The sequence below is a fragment of the Procambarus clarkii genome, chromosome 18 (genome assembly GCF_040958095.1).
Source record: "Procambarus clarkii isolate CNS0578487 chromosome 18, FALCON_Pclarkii_2.0, whole genome shotgun sequence".
In the NCBI taxonomy this organism is placed as follows: Eukaryota; Metazoa; Arthropoda; class Malacostraca; order Decapoda; family Cambaridae; genus Procambarus; species Procambarus clarkii.
This window is the reverse complement of record NC_091167.1, coordinates 42,989,133-43,007,682: the sequence shown is the minus strand read 5'-3', so window position 1 is coordinate 43,007,682 and position 18,550 is coordinate 42,989,133. Positions and strand designations below refer to the sequence as shown.

At 46.1% G+C, this 18,550-nt stretch overlaps 1 protein-coding gene across 1 annotated transcript in view; it reads right to left on the bottom strand.

The window, feature by feature from the left end:
- Positions 1-1,378: 1,378 nt before the first annotated feature.
- Positions 1,379-18,550, bottom strand: part of Nbr (exonuclease mut-7 homolog) — a 23,456-nt gene continuing 6,284 nt past the window's right edge. The window contains exons 3-4 of the mRNA XM_045736865.2: positions 10,110-10,292; positions 1,379-5,029 (exon numbers count right to left, since the gene is read on the bottom strand). Of these exons, the coding sequence (XP_045592821.2) occupies positions 4,418-5,029; positions 10,110-10,292 (795 nt within the window). The 3' untranslated portion in view covers positions 1,379-4,417. The remainder of the gene's footprint in view (positions 5,030-10,109; positions 10,293-18,550) is intronic.

Genomic DNA, 18,550 nt, shown 5'->3' with positions numbered 1-18,550 from the left:
CTAGTGTGTCTCATTCTTCAACTGCTTTTCTAATCACTGTAGTTGCTGTGAAATTTGCATTTAATGCAGCTGCTGCTGTTGTTGGATTAATGTTGAGTTTGATGTGCAGGGCTTCAGTTGCTTCACATTCCAATAAGTAATGCAATAGTGGTGCTTCTGCATCTGTTCCACAGATATGACACTCTTAAACTATTGAGTTTATTACCTCCCAGTAGTACTTGTAACCAAGTCTGAGTCTGTGTATGGCTACTGCAAAATGTGTGGATGTCTCTTTGCCAGGCTTGAATGAGTAGTACCCAGTGACTTGTTCGTACCACATCGCAAGGGATCTTCCAACCAAGGCAAGAGCGTGTCTTTTGATTACCTTATCAACCAGGCAGCACTGTGTAGCTGGAGCATTGGCTAGCTTGAAGGCTTTTTCTAGGTCAAGAAAAATAAGGATTCCTAGATTACTTGAAATCCTGAAATCCTGATTCCTGAAATCTGTCATTTATTTGATCCAGGAGTGAGGTAAGGCATTCTGTGGTTCTCACACCTTTTTTTTTTGTAAGCAAACATATTTTGGTGTAGTGGACTGGCTTTCCAGTCAATTCGATTAAGAGCCATTCTTTCCGCAGTTTTGGCCAGACAGCTTGTTAATGAGATGGGTCTTGGATTTCCTGGGTCTTTGAGTTTTAGAACGGGAACTATAATTGCACTATTCCAAGAGTGGTCAAGTTCTTGTCATCCCATACTCTTTTGATGAGATTCAAGAATGCTTCTTCACCCTTTTCTCCTAACCTGGCCAGCATATTATAAGTAATTTTGTTCTCACCTGGAGCTGTGTTTTTAGTTTTCTTTGTAGCTCTTCTGAGTTCTTTCAGATTGAAAGGTTGGTCTAGTTCATCAGGTAAGGCTAAAGCATCATCTATTTTTTTCCATCTTGCTGTTTGAAGTCTTTCTTCAAACAGGTGAGTCAGAGTTGCTTGAGGAAGTTGAGTGGAACTGGCTCTTGAAACAAATAGATTTGCTGATCTTTCTGCTTCTTGCTCTGGATGAACATGATGAGGCGGAGGAGGTGGCGATTTTACTTTGCCCTCTTGATCTGCCTCTAGAATTTACCATGTTTTTGCAAAAGGCTTATACTGTATTCGCTTGGGGGTGAGGTGGTACAGGATGTGATTGAGATGAACAAGTGGATGAAACACTGGATATTATATAGGCTATTACATGCATGAACATAAGCAGCTTATGTTCTTGCTTCTAGTCTGTGTTGGTTTGGGGCCTTGAAGAGGGAAAGAATGTAATTATGTGTTAATTAACTGGTTGTTGATTGCTGGTCTTGACTTTTTGATGTGTATATAGGTCCTCGCTGATGTCTTTTTTATTTTTTTATTTATATATATATACAAGAGTTGTTACATTCTTGTACAGCCACTAGTACGCGTAGCATTTCGGGCAAGTCCTTAATCCTATGTTCCCTGGAATACGACCACCGCAAAGAATCGTTTTTACAACCAAATATCCATTTTACTGTTGAACAGAGGCTACAGTTAAGGATTTGCACCCAGTAAATCCTCCCCAGCCAGGATACAAACCCAGGACAAAGCGCTCGCTGAACGCCAGGCGAGTCTTACCACTACACCACGGAGACTGCATTTGACTGTCCAGTCTTCTGTTGTCGTTATACCGGTGGATTATTTCAGTATTGCTTGTTAAGATGTCTCTGGTGATGGTCTGGTTGTGTGAGATTATATGCTCCTTGATGGAGCCTTGTTTGTGCACTGTTAATCACCTAGAGAGACGCTGTTGTTTTGCTCATGGGTAACGCTTGGTGGATTTTCTAGTTTGCTGTGGGTAACGTGCATATTTATTCTTATCTTATATATATATCTCTATCTATCTCTCTCTCTCTTCCCCCCTTTAGAGAATTCTATTGCAAACAAATTGATACTAAAATGAGCGATGTAACACGAAAATTGACGGGTAACACTCGGCCGATTTTCAGGTCTGCTGAAGGTGGCACACCTAGCTTTTTGGCCTTACATACATATATCCCTTTAGATAATTCTATTGCGAACAATTTGGTACCAAAATAAATGATGTAACACGACAATTGGCGTGAGAAAACTGTAAAGAGTATTCACATTTTAGTGGTTGCGTGCACGTGGGTAACACTCATTTTGACCTTATACGCATACTGTATATCCCTTTCGAGAATTCTATTGCAGACATTTTGATACCAAAATGAACGATGTAACACGAAAATTGCTGTGAAAAAACACATCTTAGTGTGGGTGTGCAGATGGGTGCTTGCTCACGGGTAATGCTTGGCTGATTTTTGGGTTTGCTGCGTGTGGCACGCCAGGCTTTTTAACTTTATATGCATATACTTCTGTAGGGAATTCTATTGCATACAATTTGATACCAAAATGAACAACATACAGTGCAAATTGAGGTGAGAAAACTGAAAAGAGAATACACATTTTAGTATGGCTGTGCTTTCACGCGAAATGCCTGGCCCACCTTAAGGTAGGCTGGGGCGCGCGCACCGGGAGCTGCAAAGTGTTAACAGTGGAAAAAGAACAAATAATTTTTTCAGAGCAATTTATTTTATGCACACCTGAGTGTTGCATGGTAAAATTACTTGCGCAGCCATAGGGTTAAGGCACACTAAGAGCCAACCCCTAGCACCTCTTAACCAAACCGCCAATGGAAAATGGAAGAAAAATATAAAATTCCCTGTGACCCCCCCCCCCCAAGTGATAAGTGGGCTGGGCAATGTATCAATCTGGGTTGCTGAAGGAAAATATCAGACGAGAGAATCAAGACATAATGGTCAAAATCAACATCACATTTGGCAGAGAATGTCAGGTGGAGCAGATGTCCAGACATCAGTTCAGCGTGAAGGATGAACCAGTCTTCAACATGTTCACACCATCATTCAATTTACTCAAGAGTCACACACATTTTCCCAGCTCTATGCAAACAGTGTACATAATTAAATTTATAAATTTGTACAATATACAATTTTGGTTTTGATTCAACATTATCTGGGCCTATAGATAGCTTGAAGGTGAATTTAATGTCAGGAATTTATAGCCTGAAGCATGTCATTAACAATTATAATTTACTCAAATGTAATATTTGTGGTCAAGTAATTATTAAAATAAAGCACTAAACCAATATGGCTATCAAGCTATAATCTTTGTAACTGTTAGCCTACTCTCATCTCCAGTTGGCAGGAATTGAATTATTACTTTTACAACAATGATGGTATAGTAAAAATTTTTCTTTGTGCCTTCGAAATATTGGGAAATGTTTACAGTTCATTAACTAATTCTTGAATACTGTGACTGTTGAACATCTTTCATTGTATCAAAAATGCAATACAAAAAATGTATCACACAATACACAAGAAGTGTATTGTGTGTATCATTATCTCCAACAATGACTGCCTACTAAGGACATATTTCCATTTAAACCTTCCTGAAGTGCTAAATAGAAAAAATATTAACCTGCATAAAAAACTGAGCAACGTCTCCGAGTATAGCTGTGTGCGTACATACGTGCGTGCATGTGTGTGTGTGCCCTAACATTATATATTACTGGATCCATATATCAACTATAGACCCCAACACAATAAATCTAGTCCTCTCTGGCATTACTAATGCTTCATAGGCTTCACTCTTCTCTTTCCTTATTTACACTACTGTATTGTAAAAATTACTAATGTATTTGATATACTATGTTGCATAATATGTGTCTTGTGCTACCGTTTTGCAAAAGTGTCCATAACCCAGGATGTGATGAGAAATGATGTGAATATTTTACAACCCTGCATGAAAGCTTGACAATTATGTTATACATGAAAGATAATTTTAATAATGAAAATGTGACCAAATGTGAAGATAATACCCCCCATAACACTGTCCTAAAAATACTATGCACACATCTTGAACAAACTCTTTTATCACTACAAAATAACAGAAAAAAAAATTCTTCTTGGCAATAAAATTCCTAGAATACAAAATATTTGTATAAAAACAATGTGTTTTCACAATGTGTGTTCACATTGTGTGTTCACAAACACTGTGTGTGTGTTCGCATACAATGTTCACAAATCATGTGTGTGTTCACAAACAATGTATGTGCTCACAAACAATGCATATGTTAAAAAACAATGCACGTGTTAAAAAACAATGCATGTGTTAAAAAACAATGCATGTGTTCAAAAACAATGTACTGGTATGTGTTCACAATGTGTGTCTTCACAAACAATTTTGATGAGCAACTACATAAATCTTTAAGAAAGGTAAATCCATATTCCTAAGCTATCACGAAATATAAAAATAAAATTATCTAAGTGCTTTTAATAAATATAATCATTAATATTTCTTTCATACGTAGTCATTACACGAAGGATTTATATTACCGATCAGTTCATACTATCACAGACCTCAACATCAGAACTTGCAGATAATTCATTGTGTGACAGTGGAATATCAGCAAATGATTTGCAGTTTGCTTTATGTTCCTCCATTACATGTATAGAGGCTTCTGCTGGTGCTTCCCTGCTGCCATGTTGAGCAGGACTCTGCACAGGACAGTCACACATCTGTCTAAGGATCTGGCAATTCTCAACACTATTTCCTGGTTTTTCATCTTCGATAATATCCTTCAATCTTCCATCTATAATTCTGTTGTGATGCGATCCTTCCCAGTAGCACTTCCCACACTGACAGCATACATAGAATAATTCTGTTTTTTGCAACACAGAATCAGGTATTTGTTCCACTTGAATCATAACTCCATCTTTTGTGAGACCAGTTGCCAGATTAATATGCCCACCTTGGCACTCAACCCACTCATCTTTTATTGCCTTACTTACACTACTACTACACTTCTTTTCTGACAGAGCAAGGAGGACAGAGGAAGGCACACATATGTAAGATGGAGAGTTGCACTTTGAGCACCTTGCAAATACATCATTTACGGTAACCTTTATGTTGAATACCTTCACTATCTCTGCTAGTTGCGCTTGGGCCATCTACAATAAAAGATGCAATTAATATGATTAAAGGGTGTAGCTGCCTTACCAGAACTTTCACATGCATACATTAGCCCTTTCACTCCCCCCCCCCCAGTAATGCTTGAAAATAAACTCTAGTGTGGCCAGGCATATACAGAATACAGGAAATACAAATATACGGAAAACACACACACACACACATACAGTAACATTCACACATTAAGTCATATATAGTATATATGCATAAATGTTTTGTACTTATGTATATACTTCAATGACTGTGCTTGCAGGGTGAAACATCAGCATTATGACATTTCTAGTGACTTTGCTGTTCACTATAATGACTGAATCATTACTACAGTGGCACCTATAATGATGTTTTGTAATATCTTGTAATTGCATAACTTCCACAGGCACAAGCTTGAGTCTCTAAAGCACAGGATGCCAGGAATTGTTATTCGGTTTTAAAATTTGGTTTGAACTGTTTTTGGGATACAAGTGTTAATAAGTTCCTATCTCTACAAGTTCCATAGGTCTTAGGACTACTGTATACACCCGTGTGTGCACGTAATGAGATGTATATATATAGCACTGTCTCAAAATATATTCCAAAGTTCTTGGACATCATTTAAAACAAGAAATGTTAAGGGAATCAGATTCATAGAGATTTTTTATCATGGACCTATGAGACAAAGCTACAGTAGGAAAGGAAATTTATAATCATCCTGATAACCACACATAATGAGAAAATAATTACATGAACATTATTCTCATGTATGTACTGTATTCAAATTGACAGATATTTTTAACTATACAAATGAAGAAAACCAGTTTATAATAATAATAATAATCACACTCAGATACTTGGAACATTTACACCACTGTTGTTCTGACTCAGTTACACAAGAATGACAAAAAAAAAACACCGTTGAATGTAATGAAACGCCATTTTCTGGGTGAGACCCAGAGGCTTCCCGGAGCTATCCAGGTTGATATGGATATATTAGCTTTCTGGCATCAGTCAATGTGCATGGAGTTCTTGCCTACCAGGGACCATGAGCCAGAACCTGACCCCCTCAGAGAGGCATGAGGGGCCTATAGAAGCCCCCCATGTGGTTTGGAGCATTCTATGTTGGCCATCGACCGGGTCTGGCACCCAGAAAGGTTGACACCCCAAAACAAACCCTTATTCTGGTGAAAATATTGCTACCGAGTGCCGAACAAGTGGACAGAACTCCCAAACGAAAATTAGCAAACGAGCATGATGTCATTACATTGTTGCGCCGCTGTCTGCACAATCCTTTCCTCCCTGAGAGGGGGAAGGGGGGAGACCAACACAACAGAACCTCACGCTGGCGATCCATCCTTCAGTTCTTAGGCTGGATGTCAAAACATGCGAAAACACTGGGAGGTGGATGCCATGTGCCCTAACACAAAAACAAGATACCCAGCAAAACCGAAGGACCCTGGGAACGACCCGGGAGACCTGAACCCCGTAACAGGAAGGAAGGCAGGAAACCCGGGCCCCAAAGTGAGTCCACGACCAGAGAGGCCAAGACGCGAAGACAACGGCGGAGAGCCGCAACCAAACACAACACACGATGCACACCCCAAGGTCAGATTGGCCTGACCAACCAAGCATCAACAACCCAAGGACCCCTCCAGAAAGCAGCAGTCTCATTCTTCGCCAGAAAAGGAGGAGAAGGCTGCAACCAAACAAACCTACCACAGGACCAAAAGAGCAGAAACCCCTGTGCCGGAGGAGAGCATGAAGCTCCCCAACCCGACCCCCCAGAGGCCAACACCAACAGGAAAAAGAGAGCCTTAGAAAAACAGTCCTGAACCGAAGGGGCCACAACAAACTGAGGAGAAGAAAGAAAAGACAGCACATGGTCCAAAGACCGTGATGGCTAAGGCAGAGCATGAGAAGGCTCGAGGTGAAACAAAGCACGAGGCAACTTGCGGAACAGAGCACAAGTAACAGCAATACCGAACGCAAGCTGGAGCGGCTCCGCCAGCGCCGCACAATATGAGGTGATAGTATTCAGCATAAGATGAGTCCTGAAATAACCATGAAAGGAAGGACAAAACAACCCTATCAGAGACGGAAGTACAGCTATGCAGTAATAGGAAAAACCTGAAGAACCGCCAGGAAACTTCATACTGCCGCCTAGACGAAGCACGCACGTGGGAGACCAACAGCGAAGCCACCTGTGCTCCATACAAGTTACAATAGACTAGAGTCAGAAACTCCAGATGCAAAGACTCAAGGAGAAGAACGAACCAGCCACGTAACGGGCTGGATGGATCTGCTGAAAGAGGCAGAGCCGCAGGAAGACCCTCGGGTTCAGACACCAAGCAAGCAGCGCCTGAAACCAAGGATGGGCCGGCTACCAAGGAGCCAGAAGGACAACTTTCCCCTGGTAAGTCTCCAAACGAGCCAGGACCCGGAGCAACAGCTAAACCGGGGGAAAGAGGTACAGGTAACCCCACCTTGCCCAATCCAGCCTGAAGGCATCGACCTCAACAGCCTTGCAGTTGGGGAAGGGCGCAACGTATACCGGGAGATGCCTCGACCATGCCGACGCGAAGAGGTCCACCTCCGGAGTCCCGAACGTCTGGCAGAGCCAACTGAACGATTTGGTTATCTTGAGGTTATCTTGAGATGATTTCGAGGCTTTTTTTTTTTTAGTGTCCCCGCGGCCCGGTCCTCGACCAGGCCTCCACCCCCAGCCCGTGACAGCTGACTAACACCCAGGTACCTATTTTACTGCTAGGTAACAGGGGCATAGGGTGAAAGAAACTCAGCCCATTGTTTCTCGCCGGCACCTGGGATCAAACCCAGGACCACAGGATCACAAGTCCCACGTGCTGTCCGCTCGGCCGACCGGCTCCCTCATTCCCTCACTCCCTCATTCACACCATGGCCTACCAGAACGGTGTCGACTGTCCACTCAGTGGAAAGGGAAACGAAGCAGGACAGGCTGTCCGCCAGGACAATGGAAACCCCCTGAACGTGAACTGCCAGGAGAGTCAAACCCCGAGAACTCGGCAGATGAATCACCCGAAGTGACCAGCCCCAAAGAACCAAGGACAGTATCAAACCCCCACGGTTCAGGTAATGAACCACCAGGGAAAAGTCCTAATGGAGCCGGATCGTTGATCCGCGAGTGACCAGAATCCACCGGAGTGACATCCACACAGCCGCGAACTCCCTGCACCATGCTGTGAGCCCGACGAAGGGACAGACCCCACCACCCCTGGCCTGCTTAGCAAGCACTGGTCACAAAGCCCCAGCCAAGAAACGACACGTCCGTGAACACATCAAGTGAGAGCTCGGGGAGGTACTGAACCCCAAAAAACATGAATAGGAAGTTGGTGACGCAGCAACCGCCACAAAGCCCCCGGAGGCTGAATCCAGCAATTGTGAGAGAGGCGGAAGTGACGGTCCCAAAGGAACCAGAACAGCCAACGAAGCTACAGCCTACTCGGCGGGTAGATCATCATGGCAAAGTTCAGGCTCCTGCACAAACCCTCAAGCAACCGCCACATGACTCGGGAGCCCTTCAGGAATAGATGAAGGCGAGAATGCAGGCGAAGCAGAGCCACTGGAGGAAGAGACAAGGAAGTGGCCCGAGTGTCCCACACAAGACCCAGCCAAGACTGAACCTGAGAGGGAACTAGATGGGACTTCCGCCAGTTCACCAAGAACCCAAACCCAGAAAGCTAGGAAAGAACCAAATCCCTGGGGAGCAGACACGCGGGCTGGTTGGGATCCCAACCTGCCAGACATCGAGGTAGGCCAGAACCTGAACACCGAACAGATTTAGGCGGGCCATCATGACCCAAGTAATGCATGGGAAAACGCATGGCACCAGATTCAAGCCGAATGGAAGGCAACGAAAGCAGTAACCTCGATGCCCTACAACAAAACCGAGCCAGTCCCTGAACCTCGGATGAATAAGGACTTGCCAATACACGTCCTTCAGGTCCAGGGACACCATCCAAGCATCCGGCTTCCTCCCACCTTCCCATTAATGGGACAGACCGCGAAAGGGCCGACGCACCTTACGAGCATCTAAATGACACACAGGGCGATCCCCGCGCCGCACAGAAACAGACGGCACCGAAGGCTGTGCCAGCCTTCGGTGGCACAGCCACCCAGTATACTGTAAGTGGTATATACTCAATATCAAAGATGAAATGAACAGTTTCAGAATGAACATCGTAAAATTTGAATCGATGTACATCGTTTACCTTGAAATACGACATCTGTTGATACATGTCTGGGTCGAACAAGCACGTGGTGCTGGGGCGCGGGGCTTTTGTTTACCAGTGTATCCCGCCTATCTGCCCAGTGACGACCGCGCTTGAATTCTTTGTAAAGAATTTCATTGTTTTTGTACTTTTTTGGTTTCCGAACATAAATAATTATCAAAAGAAGGCACCAAGTCGGGGAGGCTATGTAGCACCGTCAAAAGTGCTAGATATTCAAAAGGCGCTATATATCACTAAGGATGCCAATACAAGAACAAAAGTGCATAAGGCAAACAACATCAAAGGCATCTAATTCACCAAGGATGCTATCAAGGGACAGGTGACCACGAGGGACAGTTGGGAAGCAAGACACAGTCACATCCTGGAAGTCAGGACATTTAACATAAGGTCACATATGTGTGACCTTAAGAGGGACAATGCAGTTTGGACAATAAAGAAAACCGGGCGGCATACCATTAACTGCCTGCGAGTTAAGCAGGTATGACCAATACGTAACTGCGCCAGAGTCGTTTCCCACCACCTGTTTCTGAACATAATTATAAAAAAAAAGGCACCAAGTCGGGAAGGCTATGTAGCACTGTCAAAAGTGCGGGATATTCAAAAGGCGCTAAATATCACTAAGGATGCCAATACAAGAACAAAAGTGCATAAGGCGAACAACATCAAAGGCACCTGATTCACCAAGGATGCACAGCAGAAGGGATAAATATACAGTATACATATTCATTATAGTAAATTAAGATTATACATCTCAAAATAAAAAATTTTTAATTATTACTTATATCTGATTTGAAGATAATGATTTTCTTGATTGACTCACCTCACTTTGAACACAGTATACAAACTCGGCAGGAATGTATTTGCACAGTCGGGTGTATGATACACCACGGGTGAGAACCACTCTCTTCTCCTTTTCATAATATTCAATGCAATGATCACAACTCTCACCATTGTCTAATGCTTCAGTATTAATCCCACAGGAACGAAGCTTCTTTGCCAAGCCCTTCAGAAAAAATCACATATATGATGTATATTATAAATGGCATAATATATATTATCAAAATCTCATTTAGATACTGTACTATATTGTATAATGAATACAATAAAAACTTTATTTACAGTACAATATAAACTATTAAATATGAAGGATAAAAAACCAACGTTGAATGTAACGAAAGTAATTTTCTGGGTGAGACCCGGACACTCCCCGGAGCTTAATGGGCTGATATGTATATATAAAACCGTGACAATGGTCAATTCGATTGGAGTTCTAACTTACCGGGAACCACGAGCCACAACCTGGCCCCTTCAGAGAGGCAAGAGAAGCAATGGCCTATAGACACCCTCGAGTGGTTGGAAGCAGTCTATGTCTGCCATCTACCATGTCAGGTACCTAGAAAGGTAGGAATTCCAAAAACTACACTTGGCGAAAATTGCAAACCGAAAGCCGAACCAGCAAGCATAATTTCCCAATCAGAAAACAAGAAAACAAGCATGATGTCACCACAGCATCATGGTGGCGTGGAGCGCAAGTAACGGCGAAGAGCCGCAACCGGACACAATACATTATGCACCCCCGGCCGAACCAACCAACCAAGCAACAACCCAAGGACCCCTCCGGAAAGCAGCAGTCTCATTCTTTACCACAAAAGAAGGAAATGGCTGCAAACAAACAAACCGAGCACCAGGACCAAAAGGCCAGGAACCCCTTTGCAGGAGGAAGGCACAAAGCTCCCTGACCCGACCTTCAGAGGCCAATACCAACAAGAAAAAAAAAAAAAAGCCTTAGAAAAACAGTCCTGAACCGAAAGGGGCCACAACAAACCAAGGAGAAAAGAGAGAGAAAGAAGAGAGCACCCAGTACAAAGGCCAGGATGGCTCAAGCAGCTCATGAGCAGGCCAGAAGGTGAAACAACAACTGAGAAAGCTTGTGAAATGAAGCAGAAGTGACATCCACCCAGAGCGCAAGCAGACACTGCTTCGCCAACGACCCATGATACGAGGCGACCGTATTCAGCATAAGATGACGGAAACAACCGAGAGAGAAAGGACAAAACAACCCAATCAGAAATAGAAGACATCCTATGAAGAGACAAAAAACCGGGAAAGGACCGTCAGGAACCGTCAAACTGCCACCGAGATGAAATTCGCAGGTGGGACACCATCAATGAAGCCACCTGATCACCATACAAGTGGTGATAAACACACGTCAAAAAAAAGACCAGACATGAAGATTGGAGAAGATCGAACCAGCCACGTACCGGACCGGACTGATCTGCTGAAAGAGGTGAAGCTGGGAAGACCCACGGATTTGGACACTGAGCAAGCAGCACCTGAAACCAAGGCTGAGCCAGCCACCAAGGGGCCAACAGGATTACCCTCCTCTGGTAAGTCTTCAAGTGAACCAGGACCCGGAGCAAAAACCGAACAGGGGAAAGAGGTACAAGTAACCCCACCTCGAGCAGTTCAGCCGAAAGGCATCGACCCCGACGACTTCGCAGATGGGGAAGAATGCCACATATAATGGGCGATGCCTTCACCATGCTGACACGAAGAGATCCACCTCCGGCAAAGCCAACTGAACGAGTCAGTATCGATGGTCCATTCTGGAGACAGGAATGAACCGAGACAGGCTGTTGGACACTCCCCGAATATGAACTGTCAGGAGAGCCAAACCCTGAGAATCCAGCAGATAAGTCACCCAAAGCGACTACAGTAGCCCCAAAGAGCCAAGGACCGCATCAACCTCCCCCCCCCCCCACAGTTCAGGCAATGAACTGCCAGGGTGCAGTCTGAATGGAGCCTACGGCAATTTGTGAGCAACGCAAACCTTCCAAAGCGACTGCCACACAGCCGCGAACTCCTACATCGTGCTGTGAGCCCGACGGAAGGACAGACTCCATCGACCTCGGCCGACCTGGTGAGCACTGGTCACAAAGACCCAGCTGAGAGACGAGGCATCCGTGAACACATCGAGCGAGGGCTCGGGTAGGCGCGCAACGACACTAAACCCTGAAAAACCCGAAGAGGAAGCCGGACATGCAGCAGCCAATGCAAGGCTGAGGCCTTGCTTGCCTGCTGCATGGAGGCAGCACTGCTGCCCCAAAGGACGAGCTCAGTGATCGTGAGAGCAGTAGAAGGGATGTCTCCAAAGGAACCAGAACAGATGCAAAAGCCAGACCCGACCCTGTGGGTAAACCAGCACAGCAAAGTGCAAACTCCTGCACAGCTGCTCGAGCAACTGACGAGTAACCTGGGAGCTCCCCAGAAACAGCCAAAGGCAGACAGCAGTCGCAGCAGCGACTCCAAAGGGAGAGATAAAGAAGTGGTCTGAGATTGCCACACAAGACCCAGCCAGGTCCGAACCGGAGAAGGAACAAGGTAGGACTATCCCCAGGAAACCAGGAACCTGAACCTGGCGAGCTAGGGAGGAACCACCCCTCTGTCAAGCAGACAAGCAGACCGGCTGGGAACCCCACATCAACCAGAAGTTGAGGTAGGCCACCTGAATCCCTAGCAGACTAAGACAGGCCACCATGAACCAGGTAAGATGTGGAATACGTGAGATGCCAGGGCCAAACCAAAAGGCAACAAAAGCGTGAAGCCAGTTGCCCTATGACGCCTGGGACACCATCCGACACCCCAGCTCCAAAAGAAGCCGGAAATGGGGATATAGAAGTCATCCAAAAAAGGAGGGGCAAGGAATTAAGTGGTTCAAACGGGACAAGTCCAGAATGAACCGCAGAACTGCACAGACCCATTCCGGTACTGGAAACAAGTGGGAACCCACCGGAGCTTGAGGTCGAATGACCACTCTGAAGCGCACCCACTCCAAGATGACCCGACGAAACACATGGGGAAGAGCCCAGCCGCATGAGCCCTGAACCACCCGGAGGAGGAGGAGGAGCCACCCAACTCCACTACAGACAGGAGGAGACAATCCAAAACGCCCATGAAGTGCGGGACTAGGCGTGAGCAAACAGCCCCATCCACCCCTCCCCCAGTGCCCTGTCAAGTGCCCTCCCCCCAACCAGTCCAGGAGTGCGAGAAATGCCCTCCTCGGACCAGCAAAAAGCAGCAAGAGGAAGGCAACAAGCAGAAGCCTCCTGCAAAACAGCAGAAAACACAACTGCCAACTAAAACTGACAGACTATGAAAAAACGAAAAGCCAGGGGCCCAGGCCTAAGCAAAGTTGTCTGCAAGCCAGGAAGACCCCAGAAACCACCGAAGACCCCCAGGATGGGGACAGGGAACGACACTCAGAAGAGGCTAGGACCTGAGGAGAGGCCAAGACCTGTGCATACAGGAGAGAGCCACCAAGGGCCCCTAAACCTCTCCCATTGAAAATCCGGAGGAAACCTGAAAACGAAGCCAAAATACCCAAGGGAACCCAGAAACGCACTCAGGGGAAGCCTGAACCACCACACACGCCGGTGGAAGAAAAACGTAAACAGGTGGCCAGAAAACACACACACACACAATTACACATACAGCAACACACACACACACACAATCATACCAACATACAGAGAAACAGCAGCAGGAGGATAAAACCTCCAGTAGGAGGCGACAAATGTCCAAAAATCGTGAGCCCACACACAGCCACATATAAACAAAATGTAACACCGCCCTGGTGGCAAACCACAGAGACACTCACAGGAAAATGGCCATCCAAAAGAAAGCAGCCAAAAAGCAATGCACCTGGTGCAAATGCACCAAAACACACCCGTTAATGTGGAAAATCCCCCGCAGCCGGGAAGGAGGGGACAAACACCCCACCCAGAAGGTGCAATGGCCCAACACTGTGAGCAGGTTCCCCCCAAAGCCCCAAGAATCCCCCCGACAGGCCCCAGGGCAGAGTCAACCTCCACGCCCTCTGCCCTTGGAGAAAAGACAGAGCCTAATGGAAAGGCAGAAGGAAGGTTGGTAAGACCCAGAAGCCTTGGCAGAAGGAACAGGCTCAATTGCCTCCGTCCCCGACCCAGATGGGGCAGCCCCCAAAGCTGTCCAAGTCTCTCACCAATGATACCCCATCCTGCCCCTGAACTCCACAAGCATCAGGAAGTCGGGAGCAAGGGAGAGAAGGGCAACACTGACCGACACGAAAATGGGGCAGCCTCAGGGTATCCAGGTAGGCAACCTGGATTCGCATTCAATGCCGAAGCTGCCTGAACCCAAGATCAAGACTGGGTGAATGGAGCACCAGCAAGGAACACCACTCGCAGGGCTCCAGGTCAAAGGTGTCATCAACCCAGCAGGCAGAATGACAGAAGCAAAAATGGTGAGTGTCAACCTGAGAGAAGAGAACAGAGCAACCTTCAAACTTGCACGAAGCGAGATGTGACTCAGAGGATGCATCCATCGGACCAATGAGCTCCAGTGGGGTTTTCCAGGTCCTTTAGGCTGACTGCTATAGGAAGCCCAGACAAGGTACTGCTAACTGGTGCCCAAAACTACCAAGAGAACAAATAAAGCTGAACCCCTGCGACTGAGTACAATCACAGGGGGGCTGAGCGGAGGATCACCAGAATAACAGGGTGAACTAAGACTAAGGGACAGACCCCTCACCAGGCAAAAAGAAAAAGAAAAGAAAACCCCACAAAAGCGCAACGTCTCCAGGGGAAACAGAGCCGCTGCAATGATATAATAAGACAAACAGCAGAATACCTTCTGCCTCTACCAGCGACGATACTACCTCCTACCCAGGGCCAAACTGAGGCTAAGAAAACCCCAGCTGACCCCAAGGGCGGGCAATCACTGAGCAGTAAAAGATCCCAATGGAGATAGTTCCCAAGTGACTTGTGAAAGGCAACCTCAAGCTGCAAGGGCAGTACTTACAGGGCACCTAAGGAAGATAGCCCTATGCGCATGCAGTCCCAGTACTTCTGAAATTACTCCTGGTTCGCACACCACAACACAGCAGAACCACACAGCCAGGGGACAGCACTGCACAGAGACAGGAGCCAGAGTCGAACGACCGCCATGGAACACAACAGCCTCAGAACTGAGATTGGGTAGCCGGCGCAAGGGGTCTGGGGTTCACCGTTTCCCTCCCGGGAAGGAGGGAGCTGTGCAGACAGCGGCACAGTGGTTGTGGTGACGTCATGCTTATTTGCTTGTTTTCTGATTGAGAAGCTCTGCTTGCTAGTTCTGCTTTCGGTTTGCAATTTTCACCAGGTGGAGTTAGTTTTGGAATTCCTACCTTTCTGGGTGCCTGACTCAGTAGATGGCAGATATAGACTGCTTCCAACCACACGGTGAGTGTCTATAAGCCAATGCTCTTCTTGTGCCTCTCTGAGGGGGCCAGGTTCTGGCTCGTGGTCCCCTAGTAGGTTAGAACTTCAATCAAATTGACTGTTGCTACAGAATAATATATACATATCAGCCCAAAGTAAACTCCAGGGACCCGAAAGGGGCTCTCCACTGAAAACCAGTGTTGAATGTAATGAAACTCCAGTTTCTGGGTGAGCCTCGGAGACTTCCTGAAGCTATCATACTCAATTGCCACACTACTGTACTTGAGTGTCATCAGTCGCAGAGTTCCTGTATTGCCTGCCAGGGTCCACGAGCCACAACTGGGCCCCCTAAGAGAGGCACAGGGAGCAATGGCCCATGAACACTTTACATTTAAAGTATGGCATCTTGCCATCAAACAGGGAAGGACCCAGAAAGGCAAGCAAATCAAAACAGAACACAGTCTGGTTGAAAATTGTGAGATACGTCCTCACAAGCACAAAAGAACTCCACCAGAAAGCAAGCAAACAAACAACACTTCGTTCAACTAACCCCCCCTGCTCGTTAGCTCCACCCCCCCAACCCACCCGTAGGGAAGAGAAGGAGCCGCAGCCTGGATAAGTCAGGCCGCCACCATCCAGTTATTTGAATGATGAAAAACCTCCGACCGGAGGGAGAGACGGTGTCAGGGAGCCTGCGGGGGCTCACCCAGAAACTGGCTTTTCATTACATTCAAAGCTAGTTTTCTGTTGGGAGCCCCGTCAGTTTCTGAAGCAAACTACCCACAGAGAAGGGAAAACAGGGAAGAACCCGGGAGGCGGCAGCCCTACAGCGCAACACAAAGCAGCAGAGGGCCTGGGACAGTCATGAGTTCCGGCAGCCAGGACCATGACTGACCCCAAAACCCCCAAGCCCGAAAATCGTCCAAAGTCAGCCAAAAGAGCGGCATACATCCAAACATCATAGGCACGAGGGTAGACAGCAGGCTGACTAGACTTGAAGACACCATGGACAACCTGAGACCCACGAGCCCTGGAACTGAGAACCAGGGATGCCTCCTCAGCCCAGAGCATGGCCACTGACACAGTAACGGGGGCCCTGCAAGGAGGAGCATAAAGCCGTCACTGGACACAGCACGTGCGGCACCCCTGGTCTAACCAACCAAGCATCCACAACCAACAGATCCCTCCAGAAGCCCACCATCTCATTCTTCACCAGGAAAGGAGGAGCTGGCTGCCAACAAACAAAACGACCACCAGAGGCCAAGGCCAACAAAACAACACGAACCGAGGGACCATCACAAACTGATGTGAAGATGCAATATAAGAACTCGGTCCAAAGATCAAGAAGGCTCAGACGGCACATGAGCAGACTGGAGGTGAAAAATGCACGAGAAAGCTTGCGGAATGGAGCAGAAGGGACATCCACCCTGAATGCAAGCAGCAGTGGCTCTGCCAGCGCTTCACAATACAAAGCGACAGTATTCGGCATGAGATGCTGATCCAGAATAAACCAAGAGAGAAAGGACAAAACAACCTGGTCCAGCACTGACAAAATCCGATGAAGAGAAAGAAAATGGCAGAAACACCGCCAAGAGACTTCATACTGTAGCTAGGATGTAAACCGCAGGCGGGTCACAATGAAAGAAGCCACCAGATCACCATACAAATGGCGATATACACTCTTTAGAAATGCTAGACACGTAACCCGGAGGAGTAAGTCGAACCAGCGAGGCACCTCACTGACCCAACCACCTGAAAGAGGCAGAGCCACAGAAAAATGCCCAGATTCAGACACCGAGCAAGCAGTGTCTAAAATCAAGACTGAGCTGGTCACCATGGGACCAGAATAACTCTCCCCAATAGGATTCCATTCTAGCTAGAACCCGTAGCAACAGCTGGACTGGGAGGAAAAGTTACAGGAACCCCCATTGCAACCAGTCCAGCTGAAAAACGTCCACCACGAAACCTCGCAGTCGGGGAATGGCGCCATGTACAATGGGAGATGCCAAGACCATGCGGACGTGAAGAGGTCTACCTCTGGGTGTCTGCACAGGAATCTTAGCAGATATATAGAAAACGGAAAACATAATAATCTACAAAATTGGTAGTAGAGAGGAACTTCTAAATTATAGACCCGTATCATTAACAAGCATGGTACAGTCATAACACTAGAAACAATAGTTAAAGTCAAATAAGTTGAACACCTAGAGAGTAGATATAATAACGGACAAACAGTATGGTTTTCGAACAAGAATATCCTGTGTAACAAATTTACTTAGTTTTTAGGATAGTCACAGAGATAATAAAGGAAAGAGGTGGTTGGGATGACTGTCTATCTGGACCTAAAAAAGCCTTTTGACAGTCCCACACAAGAGGCTGTTCTGGAAACTGGAACATGCTGGAGGAGTGACAAGGAAACTTCTGACATGGGTGAAAAACTTTCTAGTTGCTTTAAGATGAGGGCAGTAATCAGAGCCAATGTATCTGAATGGAGGAGTGTTACTAGCGGAGTACCACAGAGTTCAGTTCTTGCACCAGTAATGTTATCGTCTACATAAACGATCTACCAGAAGGAATACAGGATTATTTGAACATGTTTGCAGATGATGCTAAGATACCGGGAAAGACAGAAGGTGCAGACGATTGTAATGCCCTTCAAATCAATCTAGATAAAATAAGTGCTTGGAGTGTAAACTGGCAAATGGAATTCAATGTGAATAAATGCTGTGTTATGGAATGTGGATTCGGAGAAAATAGACCACTCACAACTTACAAATTATGTGGAATGGAATTATAGAACTCTAAAAAAGAACAAGACCTAGGGGTGGTTTTGGATAGAAAGCTATCACCAGAGGAACACAAAGAACATTGTGAGAGGAGCATATGCATCGCTTTCCAATTTCAGGCTTGCTTTTAATTATATTGATGGTGAAATACTAAAGAAACTGTTCACGACTTTTTTGAGACCAAAATTGGAATATGCAGCAGTTGTATGGTGTCCAAATCTCAAAAAGTACATGAATAA